Here is a 26,042-nt window from a genome sequence, read left to right on the forward strand (position 1 = left end):
CCTTTGACCTACTTTATAGTCATTAGTTGGACATAAATATCATTATCTTATCTTTAAATTTTCCAATTAAATTTTCTTTGAAATATATATAACTAACCTTGCCCGAAGTTTTTCCCTCTTTCGCTAATTGTATTACAAGTTCTTAGAAGGTTTCATATTCAATTTCCTTTGAAATAATATAACTAACCTTGCTCGGAGTTTTTCCCTCTTTCGCAACAAGTGTTAGCTTATAGCAAAATGTTCTCAATTTTTAGGCGAGCGGTTTAGGAGCACCTGGCGTATAACTCCTAGCAGAGCTATGCTATTAAAAACGAGAAACAAGAAACAAAACGAAAAACGACAACCATACGAGAAACATAGTTTGAAAGTTTCACATTCAAGAAATTAAAAGAGAAAATAAAATAAAAATGAAAAACACAAATTTAGTTCCAATTTTCAACATAGTTTCAATTAAATTTACAACCCAAATTTTATTGAAAAACTAAATAATTTAAATACCAAAGTTAATTTACTATTAATTATATACATTCTTATCCTTCCTAATCAATTAAATGTATACATTCTCATGCATTTTACACCTTCAACTTCCGTGAAGAAAATCCAAATAATTTTAACAATATACATGTTTGGAAAACAAATCAGGTAAAAAAAAGGACAATAGTATAGAAATAAACTTTCTGTATGCTTGGCATATGCCTCTAGGGTATTAAATGAATGCATGCATAAAATCTACAATAAAGAGCTCAGTAAGACTGCGGTGATTCATCAAAACATCGTACATGCCTCTGCGCTGAAGATGTTGCGATCGGGTCTGTGCGATTGGGTAATAGAGTCGTTGGCGTGACAGATGTACAAGGATAATGGTCCCCTGATTTGTCTGCTCCTGTAGTCTGAGGAAACGGTAATCACTGTGCCCAGAAAAGACGCGCTGAGGGTTAGGGCTACGTGGATGGGAAAGACATGCCCATGGGCTCCTGCTCGCCCTAGGACCTTTGCATAAGTGGTAGTTGTAATCACAGGCATTGAAGGACGCTCGAAAGAACAACATTCCGTGAACTGTTCTATTAGCGCTGTCATCGGTCCTACGATTTCCGCAGTGCCTCTAGGATGTAAGGCAAGCCTCCAGTCCAGTTCTTTGAGCTCAAAAAAGCTATCAAGAGCACCGTGTGTCATAAGATTGTTTATTGTAAGCCTGGGTGTAATTGATTCCCTCTTTTGCGCGTGTATGGGCAACCCTAGGAGCTGCTGACAACGACCTGCAAAAGAGCGAACTACGACCTGTAAAAGATTTCCCATAAAATATATGCACCTGTTAACTAAAAGGACCATAGAAAAAGGCGTTTCCGCCTGGTCTCGTTTCGTATACTTTTTTGATCGGGAACGGTGGCAACCGTCCCGATTCTGGTAACAGAGCAGCAGAGGACAACAAATTAAATACAAATACAGATCTAGAGCCACAAAATGGTGGGTTTTGAGTAGAACGTCTAGCAGTATTCTGTTATTCCGATAACAGAATAAGAAAATGACCAGCAGGATAACACCGGGCGTAGGAGCCAATTTACTAGGGCAGCATACAGCTGAAAGAAATCAGGATGCTACAGCCTATGTTGGAAATTTGGATGCCCAAGTTTCAGAAGAATTACTATGGGAGTTGTTCGTCCAAGCCGGGCCTGTAGGTAAGTACGCACGCTCTTCATTGTCTCATTTGCATTAAATAACAAATGGAAGAAAAAAACAAACCGCGGACCTTATTCTCTCGTTTCGCGGAACAGGATCTGTAGTGGGGTTTTAAGGTATCTTTATCTTTTAAGGTTTAAGGATTTTTGCTTTATGCTGCATTCAGTTGGAAATGTGTTATATGGAGGATTTGAACTGAAAGAGCAAGTCACTTCACGTAGCTGTCACATGAATTTCTCAGTTTTCAAAGGTTGTTCAACTAGGGTTTTGCTCTCTGCTCCAAATACACATTTTCTCCGAGCTTGTTAAATCAGTTTCTGGTTGCTAACTGGCTGGCTGGTTCAGTAGTGAAGTCGACAGAGTGCTAGGGTGCGTATCGGGGTTCCCTTCTCGTGGCTCTCCACCCCATCCGCACTGTGTAAATTTAAAGGGGGGAAGCCTGGGGCAAGACGTTGGTCAAAACGGCATGAATTGGACTGGCAACCTGCGCACCAAAGCCAAAGAGTAACAGTATGGATTGCAATGGTGTAAAACTCCAGTAAAGCTCCGCATAGAGCTACATAAGAAAGACTCCAAAATGCCTAAATAGGCGGTCACAAGAGCACAGCTGGGTCGGTGAAAGCGGGGTAGTGTTATTTCTTTCACTGAGGTTCAATTCCTCAAAGAAGTGGCAGCCACTAGTGGCCATGGAATAGTAGAAACGATCATGGCCGTTAAATAGCAGAAACGATCATGTCTGTAGATGCGCTGACGTGTCAATGTACATACCCAGTTATAAGTTAACTTAGGTAAATTATTAAAAGTTTAGTTGGTATTCTTGCTACCCACCCTTTTTAAATGCTGGATTCCTCCCAGTTTGCTATAAACAAAGGGCCTCTCGTTGTATTTACTATTTAGACACAACATATCTAATAGATGCAGTGGTTCTAGTATTCTTTCAATTGGCTTTTGGATCTCTGTTAATTTTACGAGTTCTGTTGTGTGTAAGGAGTTTAAGCATGTAATGATATTGCTTTTTGCTGCATGTCTTCACATGATGAAGTATACGCCGATATGTTAGTGGCAGCATTTCGAAAGGTGGCCAATGCCCAACATTTCTTCCTAGGAAGCTTCTGGAGTTTCCTCAAAATAGCTCGATGTATGCCAAACTTCATTAAAATCTGTCAAGACAGTTAAACTTGGCCAGACCATCCAAGCAACTTGCTCAAATTCCATCGAACTCATCAATTTTGGTCAGATTCCCGGAATCTTGGTGTGTCTGACTGGGCTTTACCGAACTTGAACTAAACGAGTAGGCTTGACCCACTTCATACCCAATCCAACTGTGGAGTACGCAACAACATCGATGGGTCTTGTTTCAATGCTTCAATCCTGGCACCTAAGCCGAAGGATGTACATTCTTTGCAGTGCAACGTCGTTGTCATGGTTTATGAAACACGTCAAAAGAAAATCTGGGAGTGTTATTGACAGAAGTATTGGGGACATTAGTAGTTGTTAGATTTTGACCAATGCTGTAAACTTCAGAGAATTTAAAAAAGATATCAGAGAACCACTACTTGAAATACTGGGCAAGAATTTAGGTTTCTACCTACTGTGAGTAAATTGTGAGAGATGCAGTGAAGTGAGCAAAACATTGTTTGAGACCATTGTTAGAACGTTCCTTTTTTTGGCTTATACGAGGTAACATGCAGTGCCCATACACCATCTTCTACTGGTATTTGTCATAAATCAGACATGACAAAGAGCCATAGATGATGTGCCCTAGAGTGTCTCAAGTTTGAATAGGTGGAGTCATATGCAGCAAAAGATTTGCCTGACTAGGAGCACTGATAGTATTGATTTTTTTAAAATTTAATTTATATTTTATAGAAATTGAGATACTTTGGAAAGCATTTACACTAACCCTACTGAAAAGTTAATTCGACTGCTTAAATGCTATGGTCTGAGTTGGAGCCAGAAACAGTAGTGAATATGTATTATTTAGTTCATATTTTATAGAAATCGTGGAATACTGGTGAGCATTCATGGTAACACCAACAACCCCCAACCCACAAAAAACTTCAATTACTTAAAGTATGGCCCCTAGAAAAAATGTGTTCAAATGCGTTGTTCTCCCAAATATGCCATTTATTGATGCTATGGTTTTGAGTAGAAGCAACGAAAAAAATTACAATGCGATTATTATATTGGAAATATTGTCCCAGCCAATTGGAAGTTAACATCTGGTAAATATTCCTCGTTGGATAGAATCTTTTACAATGCAATAAATTTGGTGATGACATTATCTAATGGTGAAGCATTTTTGGCATACTGATGCTAATGAAATTTTGGCCTTGTGATTGTGGTTGCCATCCATGTAATGGCAGGCATATCACTGGTGAATTTTGTCATTTATAATATTTGGCAATTTGGGGCTTATGGGAAGAAAATTGCTTATTGGGTGGTAAGTTGGGTATGAATGCAACAGTAAGCCTAATAATGGTGAGGCAGTATTGGCATAATGATTGGATGCTGCTTTTTCTTTGGGAGCCAGAGATAGTATTGAATATTATTATTTAGTTTATATTTTACAGAAATCTAGGTACACTGGCAAGTATTCTTGATAACCTCACTGAAAAAGACTTCAATTGCTTGAAATTTGGCCTAAGAAAAAAACATGTTCAAATGTAATATACTAGGGCAATTTTCCTTTTTTTTTTTCGTGTCAAACATAAGATGGCTAGCTAACAAATTTCAACTCACAATAACATATGCTATTCACAACTGTGATAAGTATAACTAATTCTACCAAAGTCCACTTCAGTTCATTCAATAGTATGATGGTCCTATAGATACATGCATGATCTAATTTACCTGCAGCAACGCCAATCCAAAGTTCGATAATGCAGAAAGCCATAATTGATGTTCAACCTGTTTCCAAAATGTAAATCCTACGTGAATTTTGTCGAAACCCTTCTCTAAAATTCCATGAAACCTCGACTAATCTTAGCCTTTGTTGGTTGTTGAAATTTCTGCCCTTTCGTCTTGTCGCGGGAAATAACCCCAGGAGCTTCGGGTCAGTTAGAATTGATCACGGGTAGTATTTCATAGCTCGAGTAGGATGATTGCAAAGAAAATTCGTGAGTTGCCTTCGATCTGTCACGATCATGATCTCAGAAGCCTTGCTTAGTCGTATGTTATCTCAAAATCAGGCCCTAGAAGGCTGCAAACCAGGAAGACTTCAAGTAACTGTTTCAAACCAATCTTTTGACTAAGGCTTAGCCTCCTTAGCCTGAGAGGGCTCTCTCAAAGGGTTATTGATTTTGGTTAAGAATAAGATGGCTAACTCTTGTGACATAACAGTGACAAATATAAAGGCTGGACAAACATTTCATAAGTTTCCATTGGGCCTATGGAGTCAATCACACTTCAGTAAACAATAGTACTGCCTTTACATAGAAGTCAGGGCACTTAGCATTTGAATATTCAGAACACAACACATATGGAACCACAGCTCATAAATGCACACAGGAAATCAGAGCACAATCAGTGAATTCTGAGTGATTGTACACCCATGCAACTGTAAAAGACATTAAGGAAAAGATAAAATCATACATTCTGAACATAGAAATCCTTCATGAATCCTGAGAAGAAAAGCAGCCAAATTATATTACTGAACTCTGTCTTTACATAAGCCAAAACAATACTCTGTTATAAAATTTCCAACCCTTATTACATTGCTGTTTCAGCTATATATAGAATCCTTATTCTAACTAATTCGAGCTTCCTCCTCCAGCATGAGGGGAGTCGATAACTACCTCTACTGACACCTATCAGCTATTGAACTAACTAATAAATACAACTAAAGTGCTGACTGGAGTTTTTAAAGAGTTCTAAATTAACTATGACTCTAACTCCATGTTCCATGCATAATGGCCTCTCCTTGTTCTTTGACACCTGGTCCTCTTTCGATTTGGCTGTAATGGATGTTCAACGCTCCATGTTTGATCTTTAATGACACATCCTTTCCAATACCCTGAAAAATATGAAACTGTCCCTGTGTATCGGTCTTTAGTCTGCTTTATCATGTTCGGATCCAACGAAGTCTATCCTTTATCTTTTGATTACCCCAAAATAGAGCAGACTGCCACATCCATGATGTGCTGGCCACCTTTTCATGTGTGAAGACAACACCTTTCAAAAAGATTTGCTGATTTGTCAATCATAATTGATCGGCTCAATTGTAACATGTAGCTACAGCAGTTTCGTAGCGCGCTACGAAACTGCTGTGTAATTTCAAAAACACAGTCTTAGACTCTACTCTGTTTGTATACCTTATCTTCAACTTCATTGCCTGAAAAAAAGAGCACCGGATTTGTCTTGTCTTTTAATATCTGAATCAGAAGTGAGACAGTTACCATTGCCAAAAACCTGTTCAAGTATGCCAAAAGCTCCTGCTGATTTTTTATTTATGAATTTTCCACAAAGATCCACCTCTGACTTATCCTTCAAACTATTCTGAAGCCTCATCTTGCCCATATTTTCATCATTTCTAACACCAATGTCTGAAGCAAATTTCTCTGTCAACTGTCCAATTTGAAAATCCTTCCCCTCAGGCTTTTCTGCATTATTAAATTTCCTTCCCTTTTCATTTTCTATTAATAATTCCTCTGGCCCAATAACGTTAATGCTACTCACTGGATTTTGATCATATACTGGAGGACCAGTGGAGTTTTGAGATGGAGCCCAAAGTGCACATATGACACAAAGCAAAGCAAATGAAAGAACATGCCAAAATACACTTATAACCCATGCACTCTGCCAACGCTCACTGAACGGATCAGTTGCCTTGAAATACAGCTCATATCCAATCCATGCCACGGAAACAAATACAGCGACTGCTAATGCATTAGTGAACTTCCTGTAAATGTCTAGCTTAGCAAGCGACCTCCTTGCCTGAAGTTTCTCCAATGTTTTAGACAAAGAAGTAAAAATCCAAATAACGATGAAAGCATCCACAATTGCAACTGGCAGAACAAGAAACAATCTGGCTTTTCCTGATAGATCTTTGATGGACCCCACATTCTCCACAAGATCAAGCAACTCAGATGCCAGGAAGAACGTTGCTCCTAGAAGAAGCACCTTCGTAGTAAGACCTCCTAGAGTGGGCCTTACTACACCATAGCCTATTGAAACAACCAAGATAATGAGTCGGGATATGGTTTTCTTGACAGCACCAAATGTAACAGCCCAAATAGTAATACCTGTGGACCTGATTCCAGTTGCATTGAAATTTGCGTATTCAAAGTACAACAGTGTCATTTCAAAAATACCCAAAGAAATAACAAGAGTAATACAGTTCTGAAGCTGTAAAACCCACTGCGTTCTAGACTCTGGAGATCCATTTCTTTTGCCGTTTACAAGAATGCAGTTGTTGGGAAGCAAGCTCAACAATGGCCATTGCAGCAGCACTTGGTATCGTTTTCACTGAAAGACTTTTAAGATTAATTCCCCTCGTAGCCGCTGAACCACAATGTATCTCAAATACAGAGGATTTAATCTGATACGAGGGACACCAGCGGCGGATCCAAGGCAGGGATAGCACATAAGCCATATCTATCTTCTTTTGTAAACTGGAAGAAGCACTCTTACCAGAATGGTCAACCCTTGTCTTCACTGTTATATTCTCTGCGGAATGCTGCATGGATCCTACAATATTTTGTTTCACGAGAGTATGGGGCAAACCAGTGTGATTTACCAAACTAGAACTTGCTAGATGGCCACCATGATGAGAATGTTCCCCAAGACAAGACGGTGACACATTACCCTGGTTTGACACACGTAGTATTTCGTGATGTTGTTCTCTTGAATCCTTTTCAGATGCAGTCAATCTACTATTTTCCATCGCATCCACAGATGCCTCTTTAAGTTCTGCTCTATAATGTGACTGGATATCTTCTCGGTCCGTGTTGTCTTTAGCTCCACTGCATTCTGCTAGAACCTTTTCTGGATGAAAGAAATCTAGCATTTTTACATCATGGCGGAATGTCTTCCTTAATCTTCTGGAAGAATGAAGATCTGTAACCATATGTTGGTATTCTAATGTTGAAGCCTGGGGACTAGAATGTGATGCAATACTGATTTCTGAAAGCAACCCCTCAATTTTCGAGCTACTGCAATTTGCTCCGAGCATTGTGCCTTTCCGATTTTTCTGTTCTTCAAGACATTTTGCAAATTAGAAACAAAGGAAAGTGACAAGAGCCCATTCTTCCCAGAAGTCATACTGCCAGATAGATCACAAATCGAAACTAGAATCAGAAGTTTCGGTCTTAATAGAGAATTTTCAAATTTGGTTTTGGATGGAAATCTCGATTTGAATAGTACAGGCAAGAATCAAATTTGAAGGCTACAGAACACGTGTCAAGACCGACATGTAAGACCTTGCACATGTTATTCCCGTAAAATTCTTGCAGAAAATATGACAGCTGGGGTGAGATGTGCTGTGGATCAGCACGAATTCCCCATTTCGTAGCGCAGTTAGTGCAAAATCGGTGTTTTCCGCTACGAAATCACCTAAACCGAGGTTTGTGCGCTATGAACTTTGAAATAGGATTGGCATATGGAACTTAGGTGCGGTGTGAGACCAGTGATGGACTACAACAGAGAATTGACCCCATTTGACATACTAACCAGACTCTTAACAAGACTCTAAAACAAGATGAAAAGACTAGGCCCAAAACTGACACCAACCTTTTGACAAATTTCAAGAAAAAATTGATGTTCAGAATTTAAACTATTTTTCTTGAGTGATAACATCGTAGAAGGTTCATATCATCACTATGCCACTTTAAGATTCTCGGCTTGTTACCAAATTGCTTCCAAAATTTTGGAACATCCCAAGATTGCATCAGAACCCTTAGTTTATAATAGAATTAACTATAATCCTTTGTAGAATCCCCCAAACTGGCTAGAGTGATCTTCGCTTGGCTTGCATAGGAAGACTCTACTTCACAGAATACTATCTCTCTACTTCGGGTCGCCTTTCTTGGCCTCAAACTTTAGTTTTCTTGTCACTTTTGCGGATTCCAGACTTTAACCCCCCAAGGGGCTCGACTGTCGAATTTTTTTAATAGAATGCTTTATATCCCCTCCTTGTTGGTCTTCAAAACTTCAGATGCTAATTGACAATCTCAGACATAAGTGATCTTTGCTGTGCCAGAATAGAGACAAATGAAAAGCCAAGATAAAACTTCTGTTTATCAACTAGGATGGAATCTTTTACCACCGAAATTGATTGGAGAGAAAAGGGGTCTTAAAACGCTTAGAGCTAATGCTCAAAAAACAAACGAGTTAATCCACGCTTGATGATCCAAAATGAATTCAATCCTCTTATATTTATAGATTTCCTAGGGGGCCTCTTTTGCTTAATTAATTGAGTAAATTTTACTCCAAACCCGAATTTTGTGTTTCTTTGCCCAGCTGCCCCAAACTCACCCATAATTGGATATTTTGGGGTTTTCCCCTTTATTGAGGACTGTAGCCTCCGAGGATTGATAGGCTATTACGTCCTTCATTCATCCTCAATTTAGAGAGGACATTACAGTCCTCGTTGCTCGAAATTGCTTGCCCTCAAGCAATTGCAGATTCAGGTGCTGCAAATCTTGTTCTCCTTCCCGTGTCACGTCCTCTGCTAATAGATTCTTCCATTTGATAAGGTATCATGGAATTACTTTTCCTCTTAAATTCTTTGCTTGCATGGCCATGATTGTCTCCGAAATTGGTTCTAGTTGTCCTTCGTCTAATGGTGGCAATTCAATAGAGGTGGTGCCTTGCTGTCCCACAACCTTCTTGAGGCACGACACATGGAACCTGTCCCTTGGTAGATCTAACTCATATGTTACTTCACCTATCTTTCGGAGAACTTTGGAAGGCCCATAAAACCTAGGCTTCAACTTTTCTGTGCCACTTTACTTGAGTGTAGACTACCTATAAGGTTGCAATCTCAAGAAAACAAGGCTCCTACCTCAAAGCTGCGTTTTGTTCGATGCTCGTCTGCGAATATATTTTGCCGATTTTGAGCAACTTGCATGTTTTCCTTGAGTGCCCTGAGAATGCCCTGACTGTCCTGTATTCATTTTTTTGGCAATAGGTGCCTTGTTGTCTCTAAAAATTGTGTTGACAAAGGATGGTGCATCATAAGCATATAATGCTTTGAAAGGCGTCATCCCAATGGATAAATGGTAGGTGGTATCATAACAATGCTCTGCAAGGTACAAACCATTTGCTCCACATGCTTTTTGTTGACCTGTCACATAATTATACAAGTACCATCGTAATGTACTAGGGGAATTTTCCCTTTTTTTTGTGTCCTAGGGTTTCAATTCGTTTTAAATTTTTATGTCATCAACAAATATAAATAGTGTGCAATGACATTGGCATCTTCATAAGCATAAGATGGCTAGCTAACAAACTTTAACTCACAATAACATATGTTATTCACAACTTAAAGTCAATAATTCATCGCAATGATAAATATAATTAATTCTACTCAGGCCCACTTCAGTTCATTCAATAGTATGATGGTCCCACAAATACACACATGATCTAATTTACATGCAACAAAGATAGTCCAAAATTCGATAATGCAGAAAGCCCTAATTGGTGTTCGACTTGTTTCCCAAATGTAAATCCTAGGGGAATTTTGCTAGAACTCTTCTCTAAGCTTCCATGTAAACATGACTAATCTTAGCTTGTGTCGACTGCTGAAATTTCTGTCGTTCCGTCTTGCCGCAGGAACTAACCCTAAGAGCTTCAGGTCAGTAAGAATATAATGCGGGTAGTATTTCATAGCTCGAGTAGGATGATTACAAAGAAAATTCATGAGTTGCGTTCGATTTGCCATGGTCACGATCTTAGAAGCCTTGCTTAGTCGCAGAAGGTTTGGATCACCACAAAGCCACTTTAAGATTCTCGACCAGTTACCAAATTGCTTCTAGAATTCTGGACCATCCAAGGATTGCCCCAAAACCCTTAGTTTATAATAGAATTAACTATAATTCTTTGTAGAATCCCTCGAATTGGCTAGAGTGGCCTTCGCTTGGCTTGCACAGGAAGACGTCTGCGTCACAAAATACTGTCTCTCTACGTCGAGTGGCCTTTCTTGGCATCATTCTTCAATTTTGTTGCCGCTTTTGTGGATTCCAAAATTTAACCGCCCAAGGGGCTTGACTGCCCATAAATATTAATAGAATGCTTTAGATCTTCCCCTTGTTGGTCTTCAAAACTTGAGATGCTAATCGACAATCTCAGACAAAAGTGATATTTGCTATGCCATAATAGAGACAAATGAAAAACCAAGATAAAACTGATGTTTATCAACTAGGGAGGAATCTCTCACCACTGAAATTGATAGGAGATAAATGTTGAAGAATGTAACTTGCTTTGGTCTTCATAATTGACTTGTCAAAAGAAAATTTTATTATTAAAGAAAATGACTTATTAAAGCTTGGGTTTCATGCTTGGGCCAATGTTTTCTAGGTCAAAGTCTCCATTGAGGATTTCTAGGTTTTGTCTTGAGTCGTTAGAGTCTTTGTCATTATTATTAGAGCCTTCTTGGGCTTTTGTATCATGTAAAAATAATTATTTGTAAGTCAAAAAAGTAATTTGTCACCTACACACCAAGTCGGCCCTGCCCTCAACTAGTCGGTGTGGATTAGGGCAATTCAACCTCGCAAGAAGCCTATATATTGAGCATTTTGACTTCATTTGGAGAGCATCATCAACAAGTTTGATCTCTAAGAAGCAATAGCTAGAAAAGAGTGTGAAGTTGTAGGAGAAGGAGGAGAGAAACTGGGAAGAGGAAAATCAAGTTTTTGGGCTACCTTTCTCTCACAAGTGCGAAGATATTGAGCTGAAGTTGGGGGCCGAAAATCTGCTATTGCAGTCGAAATTCTGATATGACGCTGCACTTTGAAGAGCTGTCACTTGGAAGGTTGAGTAAAGGACATCTACAAGGAGGAATGACTGACTTGGTGGTTGGAGGAGGTCTTTTTCCATGTCTAAGAAGTCTGGAAACATTTCATCTTGAATTGAATTATTGAAGGAAGAGTTCTTGATTGGGTTTTCCCCTTATAGGGGTTTTTCGGATTTTTCCTTGGCTGTGTGCCTACATCTTGTGTCTCTTGTTCTTGTGATCTTCACACATACATAATTTGGTAGTTGCTTGATGAAAGATAATCTAATAAAGAAGTAAAAGATGCCAACATAATTCACAAGTAATTATCAAGTAAGAGCTATGTTGCCAGGAAACGTGGGTGCGGGGACGGGGACGGCATTTTTGGAAACAGGGTGTGTGGTTTCGTCGTGTAATATAATAATATTAAATTTTAATAATTATATTTTATAAATTATAAATTTTTAATTAATAAATTATAAAGTATTCTGAGTTCTCAAAGACTCAACATTTTAAACTTTATTTTATTGGGTTGCCTTGTGTGTTTGGTGGGACAACAATGAAATATATGTTGCCAGCAACCATAATTTATACTTTAATGTAGCCACAAGCCTAAAAAAAACCACAGAATTTATATGTTAATGACAAATGTAATGATTCAATTTTTCAAAAATTAAAATATATATACTATGAACTGTTTTTCCTGAACAAATTCTGAACCATTTAATTGGATTTTGTTGATCCATGGTGAAATTACATTGCAAGGGCAAGCAACACCATTGTTAGAGGGTAGATAATGAACTGGCTTGAATGTTGTGTAGATGATTGAGTTGAAAATTTGAAATACATTCTCACTGAACGGTTTATATTGTAAAGAATAGCACAGAGCTATATTCAGTGTATGAATGCATTTATGTAATGCCATTCATTAATGCAAAAAATGATGAAGATTTTCTGCGCTTTATTAATCTAATTGCAACTATTTCAGGTTAAAAGAACTGAAACGTATACTTCTCATATTATAGTATATAGTATAAAAAATTAAAAATTTAACAAGTCTGGGCTGAGTAGAGGTAAGTTTGTGGCATTGTCATCTCTGTTTAGGGCTTCGGTTGGGTACAGGAGTCTGCATAGGGAGGCCGAGGTCTGTTCCTTAGTGAACAGTGAGCTGTTTTGTGTAAACAGTGGCATGAATCAAGCCCTACAGCTCAGTGTTTGACAACAACAAGGAGGAGGGACTATGCCGCAGCTGTAGGAGGCAAATTGAGTGTATAAAAGTGGACTGACAGTTGTGGCTCATGTTGCAGATAGTCCAAAACAGCAAGAAATTGTGACATTCATTCCGACAATTCTGCTTAATGTAGTTGAACCCCTGTGGGTGTTCACTGTTCAAATGTGTAATATAATGCACCTATATTTTTCACACGCGGGTCTTGTGAAATTTTTTCATGGAATAATAAAATTGAAAACGAAAACTTGTAAATACCACTGCTGTTGAAGCTGCTCTGTCCACTGCCGCTGAAGCTGCCCACTGCTGCTGAAGCTGCCCACTGCCGTCGGAAATGGTAAACAGGGATGGCTCAAGCCTCAACCAAATGGAAAAAACTTAAAAGTTAAATGAAATCAATAATCACGTATCAGATATTTGCTTGTGTGCGTTCATAAAGAGATAAAGTCTTAAAGATTTAGGGTTTTTAAAGTTTTTTTTACCTTTGTTATAAGTTATTTTTTAAATTTCAATAAAAAATATTATTTGAAAATTAAATTTTTAATATAGTTTTTTTAATGAAGTACCCAAAGAACCCGAAGAACTCAACCCGAGAACCCGAAGAACCCAAGAACCCAAGAACCCGTTAAAGGAAAAGAACACAATTTTTTTTTTGAAGAACCCGGTTCTTCATGGAAGAACCCGGTTCTTCTGGGTTCGTCTGGGAAGAACCCGTACCCAAATCCGACACTTGGGTGCGGGAACCCGGGACGGGTTCGAGAACCCCACCCCCGGGTGCGGGTACCCGTGCAACATAGAGTAAGAGGAATCAAATCCTAATGTCTACCAGCATTGGTTTCTCAACGTGGTATCAGAGCTAAAGGTCAAAGAAGGTTGGAGATCACTTTGTTGGCTTAAAAGATAAGGTTACTCCCTCTATGGAAAGTTACTTGAAGATGGGATACAATATTATAAGAATTGCAAGAAGTTGGATTGGAAGGATCATCTACAACCTCTCTAAGAAAGTCAAAAGCGAAGGGTTCTTGGCTGCACTTACAGGTACTCTTGATGATGACAATGCATGGATCATTGATAGTGGAGCATTAAGGCATATGACAGGAAAAAGTGGACAACTTCATACTCTATCAAAGGAACCATCATCTCATGCAGTGGAGCTAGGAGACAACAACAGTTATGCAGTCAAGGGTCTGGGATCTACATCATTAAAGCTTTAAAATGGAGCAAAGCTACATCTCAACAATATACTCTATGTTCCAGGTTTGAAAAAGAATTTACTTTCAATTTCTTGTTTAGAAGGTAAAGGAGATAGGGTTGTCTTTGTAGATGAAAAAGTACTGGTTTGGGGAAAGGATTCAAGCATTGATAAGGCAAAAGTTGTTGGAGTACGTGAAGGAAGGTTATATTGAGTCATAACTCCATCTCCTCAAGCCCTGGTTCACATGGAGATCAATCTTATCGAACTATGGCATAGAAGATATGGGCATATTACTACAAGATCATTCCCTCTCTTAATCAAATGGTAAATGGCATCTCCAACATCAAGGAAGATTGTGAAGGAGTATGTAAGGGATGTGCTTGGGGGAAAAATACAAGGAAACCGTTTACAAGCAGTGATAAAAGGTCTAAAGAAATATTAGACCTCATTCATTCCGATGTGTGTGGGACTGTGTTTAATAAATCTCTTGGAGGCCATCTTTATTATGTGACCTTCATTGATGATCACTCTAGAAAGACATGGCTCTACCTTCTCAAGACTAAGGACAAAGTATTTGAAAATTTCAAGGAGTTTAGATTTGAAGTGGAAACCGTAATCGAAAGAAAGATTAAAACTTTGAGATTTGACAATGTGGGGAATACACTTCAAAAGAAATAGTTGCATATTGTAAAGAAGTAGGTATTAAAAGCTACTCTTGAAAATGCCGAAGGACATGGAGCTAATAAAGGAACTTTTAGCAAAAGACCAAAGAGATATTTAGGATATGCAACATATATGATAAAATTAATAGAAGCTGAACCAACTACATTTGAAGAAGCTGCTCATCAAGAATGGAAGAAGGCAATGCAAGAAGAATATCAATCCATCATGAAGAATGGGGTTTGGGAAATCATTCTTAGACCTAGTGACGAATCAATTGTCACTTCAAAATGGATTTACAAAGTCAAACATGCTATTGATGGACGTATTGACAAATACAAAGCTAGATTCCTTGCGAGGGGTTTTTCTCAATAGGAAGGTATAGACTATGAAGAAACCTTTGCACCTACTGCATGATATACTACTATAAGATCTTTGGTTTCACTCACTGCTACAATGGGATGGAATATTCATCAAATGTACGTAAAAACGACATTTTTGAATGTAACCATCGATGAAGAAGTATACATTGAACATCGGAAGGCTTTGAGATAAATAGTAAGGACACACATGTTTGCAGACTCAAGAAAGCCCTATATGGCTTGAAGCATGCTCCTAGGGCATGTATGTAAGAATGGATGCATATCTCTTAAGAATTGGGTTCGTCAAAAGTTTTGTAGATCCAAACCTCTACATCAAGGTGGTGAACAATGAACCAGTCATTATTCTACTATATGTGGATGATTTGTTTATTATAGGTGTGGAGCACAAAATACAAGATTGCAAGAAGATGCTGGCAGCAGAATTTGAAATTAAAGATTTGAAATTAAAGATTGGAAGTCTGGCAGAAGCCTGGCGAAATATATCTGGGTCAAGGGAAATACATAATCGAGATATTGTAGAGATTCGGTATGATGGATTCCAAACCTATGACTACTCCCATGATCACTAATCTCAAGAAGTTGAGAAGTTCCAACTCTAGTCTCGTCGATCCTACTAGCTATCGTAAGTTGGTGGGTTCTTTGATGTACCCGATAAATGCAAGACCTGATATATGTTTTGCCGTAAATGTTCTTAGTCAATTTTAGTTGGAGCCTCATCATGACCATTGGATAACTGCCAAGCATATTTTGAGATATCTATGTGGCACTATACATCACTGCTAAAAATATGATGGAAAGGAAGTCAAGTTAACAGGTTTTACCGATTCCAATTGGGGTGGCAGTGATACTGATGGAAGAAGCACTACATGTGGATGTTTTAGATTGGGATCTGCTATGATTCGTGGATGAGTAGAAAACAAGATCCAAACGGGTAATTCCATTCCACATAGCTTGCAACTCAACTTTGTTCTATTATGACCCTCACATGGTTCACGATACTTCCACATTTGGTCCAATGGATTTGCCATTTTAAATTTTTAAATTTTGGTCCTACGACATAGAACAAATGTAGAAATTTAAAAAAGGGTAAGAAGAGGCAGACTCTAAATTTGTACTAATCTTGGAGAACAAGGAAAAGGAAGACAATTTTTTTACATACATGGAAATATGGATATGGTATATTAGAGTAAGTCTCCAATCCAAAAGTGCTCGGTTGATGGCAAATAAAACTATGGATTTTCCCTTGTTTGTTTGATGAAAAATGGTCACAAGACTCACACAACCCTTAGAGCTCAATCTCACCAAAAGAAAAATGATCCTAAAAAACCCAAACTAGAACTTTATATCGTCTTTTCCAGTAGCAAGGCGATCATTTTCGTTTTGATCAGGATAATTTTGAAATTGTCGTGATAATTTCAACTGGGCAAATTATTGCTATAATTTGAGACAATAATATCGGCAAGTGTGATTTTGTGATAATACCACGATAATCTCAATATTATTGCGATATGCGCAACTATGCTTTTGGTAAAGCCCATAATAAGCAAGTATCCATTGATCTTGAAATACTATGTGCTCGATGCTTGATTAAGTCCGTGTAAGGCCTTCTTAAACTTGCAAACATGGGACTCCTTCCCAATTACCTCAAAGCCTTGAGGTTGCTCTCAATGTTGCAGTTATCGTTATCGGGTTATTATCGATGAGGGGAAAAAATCGGAAAAAATCGTAAAAATTGGGAAATAATCGGGAAAAAACTGTAAAATACAAAAATATTCAATTTTTTCAATTTTTTTAATATCTAAAGCATCTACAACATAAAATAAATACATTGACACATAAATATGATAAAACAACTGATATATAAGATGTGTAATATCATTTCTAGTGCTACATCACACATAACAGTGAACCATGTCCTGAATAGTAAGTCCTGACTACTGAGTCCCAACTTAGCCTCAAAATATCAACCAAAAATATAATAATCTATCTCATATCATGAGTCATAATGTCATATACAAAGAAATGAACCAAATAACTAAAGTCTAATATTACTGATGTCCTTTGCCCCTCTTGCGAGAAAATGCAATAGCTTTCCCTTTTCCTCTAGATGTAGATGCCGGTGAAGTTGGTAGCAGACTCCGCTGTGCTCTAGAAGTTGAAGAACTAGGAGCTACAGGAGGTAGACCACGTCCTCTACTGGTGACAGGGGTAGCCTGGGTAGGTTGTGTCACCTCCTCCTCCTATTGCAACTCCTCCTCATCAAAAAATCGGAGAAAAAAAATATTATATATATATATATATATATATATATATATATTTTATTTATTTATTTTTTTTGTCCAAGGATCGCGATTTTTACGAAAAAATCGCGATTTTTTGTGAAAAAAAATTAACGTAAAAATCAGGCGATAATATCGGCAAACTCAAAAAATCGCGATTTGCCGATAATATCGTGATTTTCGCAACACTGGTTGCTCTATGTACACTTATTCCTTAATGATCCCATTAAGGTACGTTGTCTTCACATCCATTTGATGTATCCTCAATTCCATAACCAGGACAATAGACATAACAACTCTAATAGAAGTGTAGTCGACAGTTGGAGCAAAAGTCCCATCATAGTCCACTCTCTCTTTCTGGGAGAGCCCTTTCGTGACAAACCTTGTCTTGAATTTCTCAATGCTGCCATTTGCAACATGCCTACATGGAACTCACAATTGATTTCCCTTTTGGTTTTGGCACTATGTTCGAAACACCATTTTTTATGATGGAGGTGTTCTCTTCCACTATGGCTTCTCACCATACTTGCTTTTGCTTGTCTGCTGCATCCTAAAAACTAGAGGGCTCTGAATCAATGATGGTGCGCATCAATGCCATATAGTTGGGAAAGTTCTTCGGAGGACCGCTCTCCTTGAATGTGCTCTTAGTAGCCTCAACATACTCCTCAACATCCCTTAATGTCTATTTGAAACCATTGAGGTCTCCTGACAGAATCAGAAGGGACTAATGTCTCCTTCTCCTCACTTGAAGATTGACTTACTAAACTGGAAACTTTGTGTTGTGTGACCTATGGCTTTATACTAGTGAATGCCTCCTTTGGCGTCTTGCCCTCTTAGATTCTGTGCAGACACTTGTTTAGGATGTAGACTGCTGTGATGCATGCCTTTGCCCAAAGAAACATGGGCAAGTCCCAGTCAACCCTAGTAGTCTCTATGATGGATACATTGCTTTGCTCTGCAATTCAATCTTGCTGTGGGTTTTACGATGTTGCTAGCTCCCTCTTGATTCCTGCTTGCTTGTACAAGTTCTTGAAATCGTTGGAGGAACACTCATCCCCATTATCTGATCTCAAAACTTTGATCTTCTTTCCTATCTGGTTCTCAGCAAGAGCTTTGAACTCTTAAAATCTGCTGAACACCTCATCCTTTGTCTTCAAGAAATAAATTCACGATTTGTGAGAGAAATCATCAATAAAGGAAACATAGCATATACCTCCCAAAATTGATGCTATGACATCTTTCCACAACATCTGGATGAATTAGGTCTAGAATCTCCAAAGACTTGTGTTCATCAATAAAGGAAACATAGTACATACCTCCCAAAATTGATGCTATGATATCTTTGCACAACATCTGAATGAATTAGGTCTACAATCTCCAAAAACTTGTGTTTGCTGCTTGGGAAAGCAGGCCTTGGCATGCTTGACAGGCGCGCACCCTCTGTATACTCCTTGTTGTTTGATGTTGAAATCTGGAAGTCCTATGACTATCTCCCCTAGAATAGACAATGGTTTATAATGCAGGTGCCCCATTCTCTTGTGCCATAATTTCGACAGGCTATTACTGCTATGAACCGGGGCTCGAACAGACTCACCCTGTAACCTGTACAAATTGGTTTGCTAACCCCAATCACTTGTGCTGCTTTTGGGCTAGATTCTCTTAGCCTGATAAAGACTCGTCTTTTCTTGAACTCTACTACAAAGCCCATATCTTCCATAACCAAAACTAGAAGCAATTTTTTCACTAGACCTGGAACAAATAACACGTCATTAACAAATTACTTGACTTGAGCTAGAAGGAAATAGAACCAACTTCTACGATTGAATACTTTGCATCATCACCAAGCTCAACGTATACTCCCAAGTCCCACGCTGTTAGACTGGAAAACCACTGTCAGGCTGATGTCATATGGCTAGATTCCCCATTGTCCACATACCACACTGTCCTTGAACAATGCTGGTAGAAAGGCAAGATACCAATGAGAATTCTTTTTCAAACTTGACAGCAAACTTTTTCATCTAAATTTTTGCTGTGGCTGGTACCTGCTTTTGCTGTTGCTTCCCTTTGTCGTTCTTCTTTTCTAGACACTTTGATGCATAATGTCCAAACTAATGACAAATAAAGCATAAGGTTTTACTCAAGTCTTTCTTTCTTGATTGTGAGGTTGACTCCTTACTCTTTCCCTTTACCCTTATTGGAACCTTTTCATTTGCCCTTTTTCATCTGATTGAATAGGGCTAGGACCTAGTCACCATCCTTCTTGCTAGCCTTTCACTCCATTCGAGCTTCGAGTTTCCTCCTAGATACAACTACCCCAAAGTATTTCAAAATTGGGAAGTTTCTCACGAGAACAAACACATTGGACAAATGTATCTCACAAAACTGGGAATCCAATCAGTGCCATGTTTACCAACTCAGCATCTTCCACCTTCTCCTTGACTACTTCAAGTTGGTCACGAATCCGTGTGATTTTCATTAGGTAACTGGTAATGGTGTCAGATCTGGTTGCCTCTATGGATCAGAGTTTGTTTTGCAAACTCATCTTCCTGTTAACATTCTCACTGTAGTAGAGGCTTACTAGTGCTTCGAAGATCTCCTGAGCAGCGTTCTTCTCAGATATGTGAGAAATCAAGTGATCTTTAATGGCATCCATGATTATCCCCTTGGGTTTTACCTTGTCCTTGTTGTGTGCTGCCCAATGGTACGGATCTGTTGGTGGTGTCGCTGCATCTTTCACGATGTCCCACAGATCGTTCTCTTCCAACAAGAAAGTAAACCTGACTTTCCAAGATAGAAAATTAGAGGCACCATCCAGTATGTCCTGGGAGCTGAGGCTATCTTTGATCTGCACACAAATTGTTATTTTCAATCATTTAACCAAAGTAGCTATGTTACCATGTAATTTTCCAAACCCTAGGTGATTGCTGTCATATGCTTCTTTATTAAATAAATCAGATCTTGAATTTACTCAATAGCAAAAATGAAAATGTGAGCATGTATCAATTCACAGATCGCTGGAAAATACAGTGGACGCATAACAAAATTAATTTCTCACACACATAGGTAGCTAAGTTGCACGAAGTGCCGAAACGTTTCAGAGTTTTCGAAACGGATACGTTTAGAAATGTCACCTTGCAAAAATGGAAACGTTAACCGAAACGTCGTTTGAAATGTCATATATGTTTATGTATATAAAAGAAATTTATAAATAAGTGAATAACACAATATCTTGGAAGAAAAAAGGAAATAAGACCTATAGATGAGAATTTAGAAGAAAAACCAAGTCTATATTAACTCTCATAGATGATTACATGATGGTCGAGTTTCAGTCAAGTTTTGGAGTTTTGGTTATGGGTATGTCCCGAAATGCCGGGTTCCTAGAAGTTTCGTGCAACATAGATGGGTAGTAATCACTTCAAATTAGCTTTTCATTCCATCAAAAAAACTAACAAGGAAACCTTCATATACTGCTCCAAAAAACACCATGCACGGATGCCAAAAAACACTTTAACTGAGCTTGTACAGCTTGCTTAAAACCTAGAAATAGCAGAAAACTGCGGTATGATCTATAAGACAGATTGTATGATTTGTTCGTACAACTGTATTGACCTGTATGGAACTGTACGGACCACTGTGTCATACTGCATGCTGCCCGCTAATGTCTTTTCCTTGACTGCCAGCTCTCTCTCTCTCTCTCTTGCTCATCTGCTCAAGTGTGTGTAATAGCCTCGACCCTCTACCGTGCCTGATCATTGTAGTTTTAGTGGAGAATCTACTTTTAAGATTACTCTTAGTCTATGTACAATTTTTGACTCAACTACTAAAACTAAAATTTTCACATTTTTACCAAGTGAATTAAAATATAGAATTATTTTTCGAAAATGACTTTATCAAAAATATCTTGACTTGTTGCATGGTCACACTGAACATATGTGAAAGTTCCTATCTGAGCTATAATTCATAGCATATTCTTAGAGCACTTTATAAATAATTAATGTATTAGATTAGTTTTCACTTACATAAATAAACATATATTTTAACTATCAAATTTTATACCTTGTTGAATTTAATGCTGAATTTTATTATAAAATTTTTACTGTTGATTTTTTTGTTGAACTTCAATGTTGTTGAATTTGAATTCGAACTTGAAACACCTGACTTAGATGATAACCCCATTGGAAAAGGACTTCAATTGCTTAAATTATTGCCTGAGAAAAAACATGTTCAAATGTTTTGTTTTCATGAATTTCCCATTTATTGCTGCTATGGTTTTGAGTAGAAGCAAGTACAAAATAACTATGTGATTATTATATTGGAAATATGGCCCCAGGAAATTGGAATTTGAATTTTGGTAAATATTCTTCATGGGACATAATTTTTTATCATGCAATAAATTGTGCATTGACATAGGCTAATGTTGAAGCATTTTTGGCATGGTGATTGTTAAAGCAATTTCAGCTTTGTGATTGTGGTTGCAATCCATGTTATGGCAGAAAACAGCATAGTTGAATTTTTTTTGTTTAAGATGTTTGACAATTTGGGACTTGTTAGTAGATTCAAAATCACTTTTATGGGAAGAGAGCTGCATATTGGGTAGTAAGTTGAGCATGAATGTAATGGCTAGCCTATTAATGGCAAGACAATTTTGGCATAATGACAGTATGCTGATTTTTAACATGTCTCTGGGGTTAGTTGTAAGTTTGGAAGGGCATTGCACTCTTGAGGGTTTTACATCTGTAAACAAATATAAATCTTAGTAAGTAAAATTGTGATGGCTGTATTCAAACACACATTTTTATTTGAGTAGATAGCTCTGATCCTGTCTTAAATCTTGATTATGGTGTCTTTTTGCAGTTAACGTATATGTGCCAAAAGATAGAGTCACTGGTCTTCATCAGGGGTATGGCTTTGTGGAGTTCCGCAGTGAAGAAGATGCAGATTATGTGAGTATGGTCCTAGTGTCCTTTTGACAATGCTAAATATGTTTGAAATAAGCTCTTATTCTTTGAGAGTTAGCTTTCTACAAGGTTTGTAGGGGAAGCAATTCTCATTAAATTTGATCCCTCATCGTTTTAATATTGCAGGCCATCAAGATTCTAAATATGATCAAATTATATGGGAAGCCAATACGAGTTAATAAGGTGCATTTTCATGACTGCAACTGCTTAGACTCCCTCTTTTTTTTTTCTCTTGTGATACTTTCTGGAAAGAGTATTCATATGTTATCTTTTTTAGTTTAATCCTTTCTTGAAAGAGTATTCATATGTTGTTTCTTCCAATGTTTAATAACTCAGAACCAGCCTTCGGTTGAAGTCACCCAATGACTTAGTTTATGAACCAGTTTACTAAAAAATACATAAAATATAAAATAATTAATTAAAAAATGTACTCATGTATATCAATATAAATCAATATCATTAGAGGCCAAATATGCAAAATCTGCTCATGTATAATGTGAATATAGGAAAATGGCATCAAGTGAAATATATTTCTGAAACAAAATACATAAAGAACGAGGCGCTAAGTGGAATTTAGAGTCCAAAAGTCAGCTTGGTACAAGCTACTAGCCTACTACATGTGATTGATCAATTGACCAATGATGAAACTCATCAGCACTATTGGAAATGGAATCGTTAGCATGAAATACAAAACTGTCCAGTATCTTGGACTTGTTGGATACCTTAGGGACCTGGACATGTGCATCGGTATTGGTAGCAACACAATTAGTGCCTACCATGATTGGTGCTACTAGTGGATCATCATTTGAACCCATCGACACCTATTTGTAATCATCAAACTTTGTCAAGTGAGTCTCCTCTACCTATTTCGAGGATGGATCAGTATCATCCCAAACAATGGGATTTGTATCAATGCTGCTTTTCCATGATACTAGAGTCTAGGTTAGAACCTTACAATCAATGACGCTACCAATCCAAGTATCACAACAAATTACTTTGCACAGCGGAACAAAACATAGCAGTAAATCAACACGTACACAAATATGGACAACTTTTTATAAATTTTAACTGCCCAACTTTGTTATATTTGTTGGAAATATTTAGAGGGGGGTGAATCAATTTTTCTTAGCAATTAACAATTTTAATATTTTTTTCAGAGCGTTAATTAATCTTTAGTTATTAATATTATTGTTCTCTTCAGATAATCATAAACATATAACAATAGTAGACAACACCATACAACAATGCAGAAGATAAAACAGTTGACAGACAAATTTTTAGGTGGAAAACCCCCTCCGAGTCAAAAACCACGAAATGCTTCTTAGTAATTGTCTTCTTCTCCCTTTAAAAGAAAAATTAATTACATCAAGATTTTAGCTACAATTGAGGAGGTGTCAAGTCTCTAATTCATAGGCTACAACCTGTAGGACGCTACTACACCCTAATACCTGCTGCAACCAAAAGGACAATCCAACGCTGTTAATTTATGGTATGTTCTATGCTTAGAGCACTTTACTTATCTTTCTTATCATTATCCACATATTAGCAATCACATGTACATTATGTAAAGTGCAGATAGAACATTAAACGATCGACAAAAACAAGCCAAGACAAGAGACACAAGATGTGGCAGCTAGCCAGGGACAAACCTCAATATGGGGAAACCCTTTGATCAAATCTTCTTTTATCTTCAATAATTCAGCGAAGAGAAATAATACAAAAATCTGATTTACATCGGCATCTGCAAACCCTAGATCAGCCCTAAACTAGGGCAGTCAATATCTTGCAAATCGACCGTCGGATCGCCTTGACTCCTTCACCAAAAAATGCGGCCTTCCAAAGAGTGTCAGGTTCACCTACTGCGCAGTCTAGAGAGAGAGAATGATGGTCAACGCTGGTCAAACTTTCGATCTGTAGTTACAGCCCTAAATTCTGCGTCCTTCCTTCCACACGTGTGAGAGAAGAGTCCTTTCTGCGCAAGAGAGAGAAGAGACTCTTTTCTGTGCAGGAGAGAGAGAGATGTGATGAGAGTGAAGTGTGCAAATGAGGAAAATACTCCTTGTATTTATATGCAAAACGTTGGGGTTGAATAGATGCGATTGTTGGGCTTCTGAGCCTACATAAGTTGTTGGCTGACTTTGATAATTTGTCCATAATAAAAATAAACTCATATCTCCATAAATACTTATCGGAAACGGATGATCTTTAGATCAATCTTACACCTCTCGACGAGAGGAATCTAGTAAAAATATTATCATCCATGAATAAGGTGACCCACATGAAGTTTGGCCCTAGTTGCCAATTTTAACACTCCCTCTCAACTAGGGAGAACTTCATCTGCAATCTGTCGGACTGTCACTGCTGTCCATCCATCAAATGCACTGTTGTCTTGTATGGCTTGACCCTTCTTGCTCTGCTTTGCTTGGTTCTGCTATGCTCTGCTTTGCTCGAATTGTGAAGAAGAAGAAATGATCGAGGATGTATCATACCATCCTCCACTGACCCGAAGTTAGTCTCAGAGTGCGTACCACTCCCACTAGTCCCAAACCAATCTCATTGATCCCAGATCAATGAAGGTCATCCTAGCATAGGGAGTACGGTAGGTACAACGATGCGTCCATCGGTACTGCTATGGTCCCTATCCTCATTTCATTGCTCATTGATCAGATATGAGGTACTTCCCATGAGTCCCAGACTGCATGGGTAGGATGCCTCGACATGAGAACTAATCATCCTGTCCGCAGAAGAGCGAATCATCCTGTCCCACAAGAGAGCGAATCATCTTGTCCACAGGAGAGCGAATCATCTTGTCCCACAAGAGAGTTAATCATCTTGTCTACAAGAGAGCGAATCATCTTGTCCACAGGAGAGCGAATCATCCTGTCCACAGGAGAGCGAATCATCCTGTCCCACAAGAGAGCGAATCATCTTGTCCACAAGAGAGCGAATCATCCTGTCCACAGGAGAGCGAATCATCTTGTCCACAATCACCATGGAGAACACATCATCCAGGCCCACAGGAGAACTAATCATCTTGTTCCATAGTCGCCACGGGGTGTCACAGGGGAAGGTTGAACCTTTTACCCTGTACCAAGTGCACCAACAGGGGATGGTGAGTCACCCTGTGGTCATGTGTCGCTCCAAGAAGTACCTGCGCCCCCCCTGGAGCTTTCGGAGCTCAGTACATCATACTTGACCCTCATCGGAGTGTCTTTGAACGACACCAAGTCGTTCTCGAAAAGTCAGGAATTTGACGTTTCCTAGGGGCTTTATCAGAATGTCCGCGACCTGTTCATCTGTACCGATATGTTGGAGCCTTATTGCTCCTCGTTGCACCATATCTCGAATATGGTGGTACTTGATATCGATATGCTCGGAGCGATCATGAAATACGAGATTTTTTGATAAATGGATCCTGCTCTGGTTGTCATATAGAATCACGGTGGTATCTAATGTAAATCCAAATAGCTCACTAAAGAGATTTCACACCCAGATTGCGTCACAGGAGGCCATGCTAGCGGCAATATACTTTGCCTTGGCGGTGCTCAAAGCCATCGACTTTTGCTTCCTGCTCATCTAGGATATCGAAGCAGATCCCAAGGAGAAACAACACTCGGAAGTGCTCTTACGATCTACCACACTGCCTGCCCAATCAGCAACAGTATGTCCAAGTAGTCTCACATCTCCGGTAGTGTATCTTAACCTATAAGTGATTCTGCCACGAAGATATC

The 26,042-nt window shown here is 38.4% G+C and overlaps 1 protein-coding gene across 3 annotated transcripts in view; it reads left to right on the top strand.

Moving 5' to 3' along the window:
• The first annotated feature begins 729 nt into the window (after positions 1 to 729).
• LOC149213938 (uncharacterized) overlaps positions 730 to 26,042 on the top strand; it is a 137,338-nt gene continuing 112,025 nt past the window's right edge. The window contains exons 1-4 of one of the 3 annotated variants that reach the window (XM_089392151.1): positions 1,559 to 1,676; positions 1,844 to 2,465; positions 22,208 to 22,296; positions 22,438 to 22,494. In XM_089392151.1, coding sequence (XP_089248277.1) covers positions 22,456 to 22,494 — 39 coding nt within the window. In that variant the 5' untranslated portion in view covers positions 1,559 to 1,676; positions 1,844 to 2,465; positions 22,208 to 22,296; positions 22,438 to 22,455. Of the gene's footprint in view, positions 1,677 to 1,843; positions 2,466 to 22,207; positions 22,297 to 22,437; positions 22,495 to 26,042 lie in introns of all 3 variants that reach the window. The other 2 variants (XM_089392149.1, XM_089392148.1) reach the window with 2 other exon arrangements.

This window comes from Pinus tabuliformis, chromosome 1_1 (assembly GCF_031772625.1).
Source record: "Pinus tabuliformis cultivar Carrire ecotype Pingquan chromosome 1_1, CPIR1, whole genome shotgun sequence".
Taxonomy (NCBI): Eukaryota; Viridiplantae; Streptophyta; class Pinopsida; order Pinales; family Pinaceae; genus Pinus; species Pinus tabuliformis.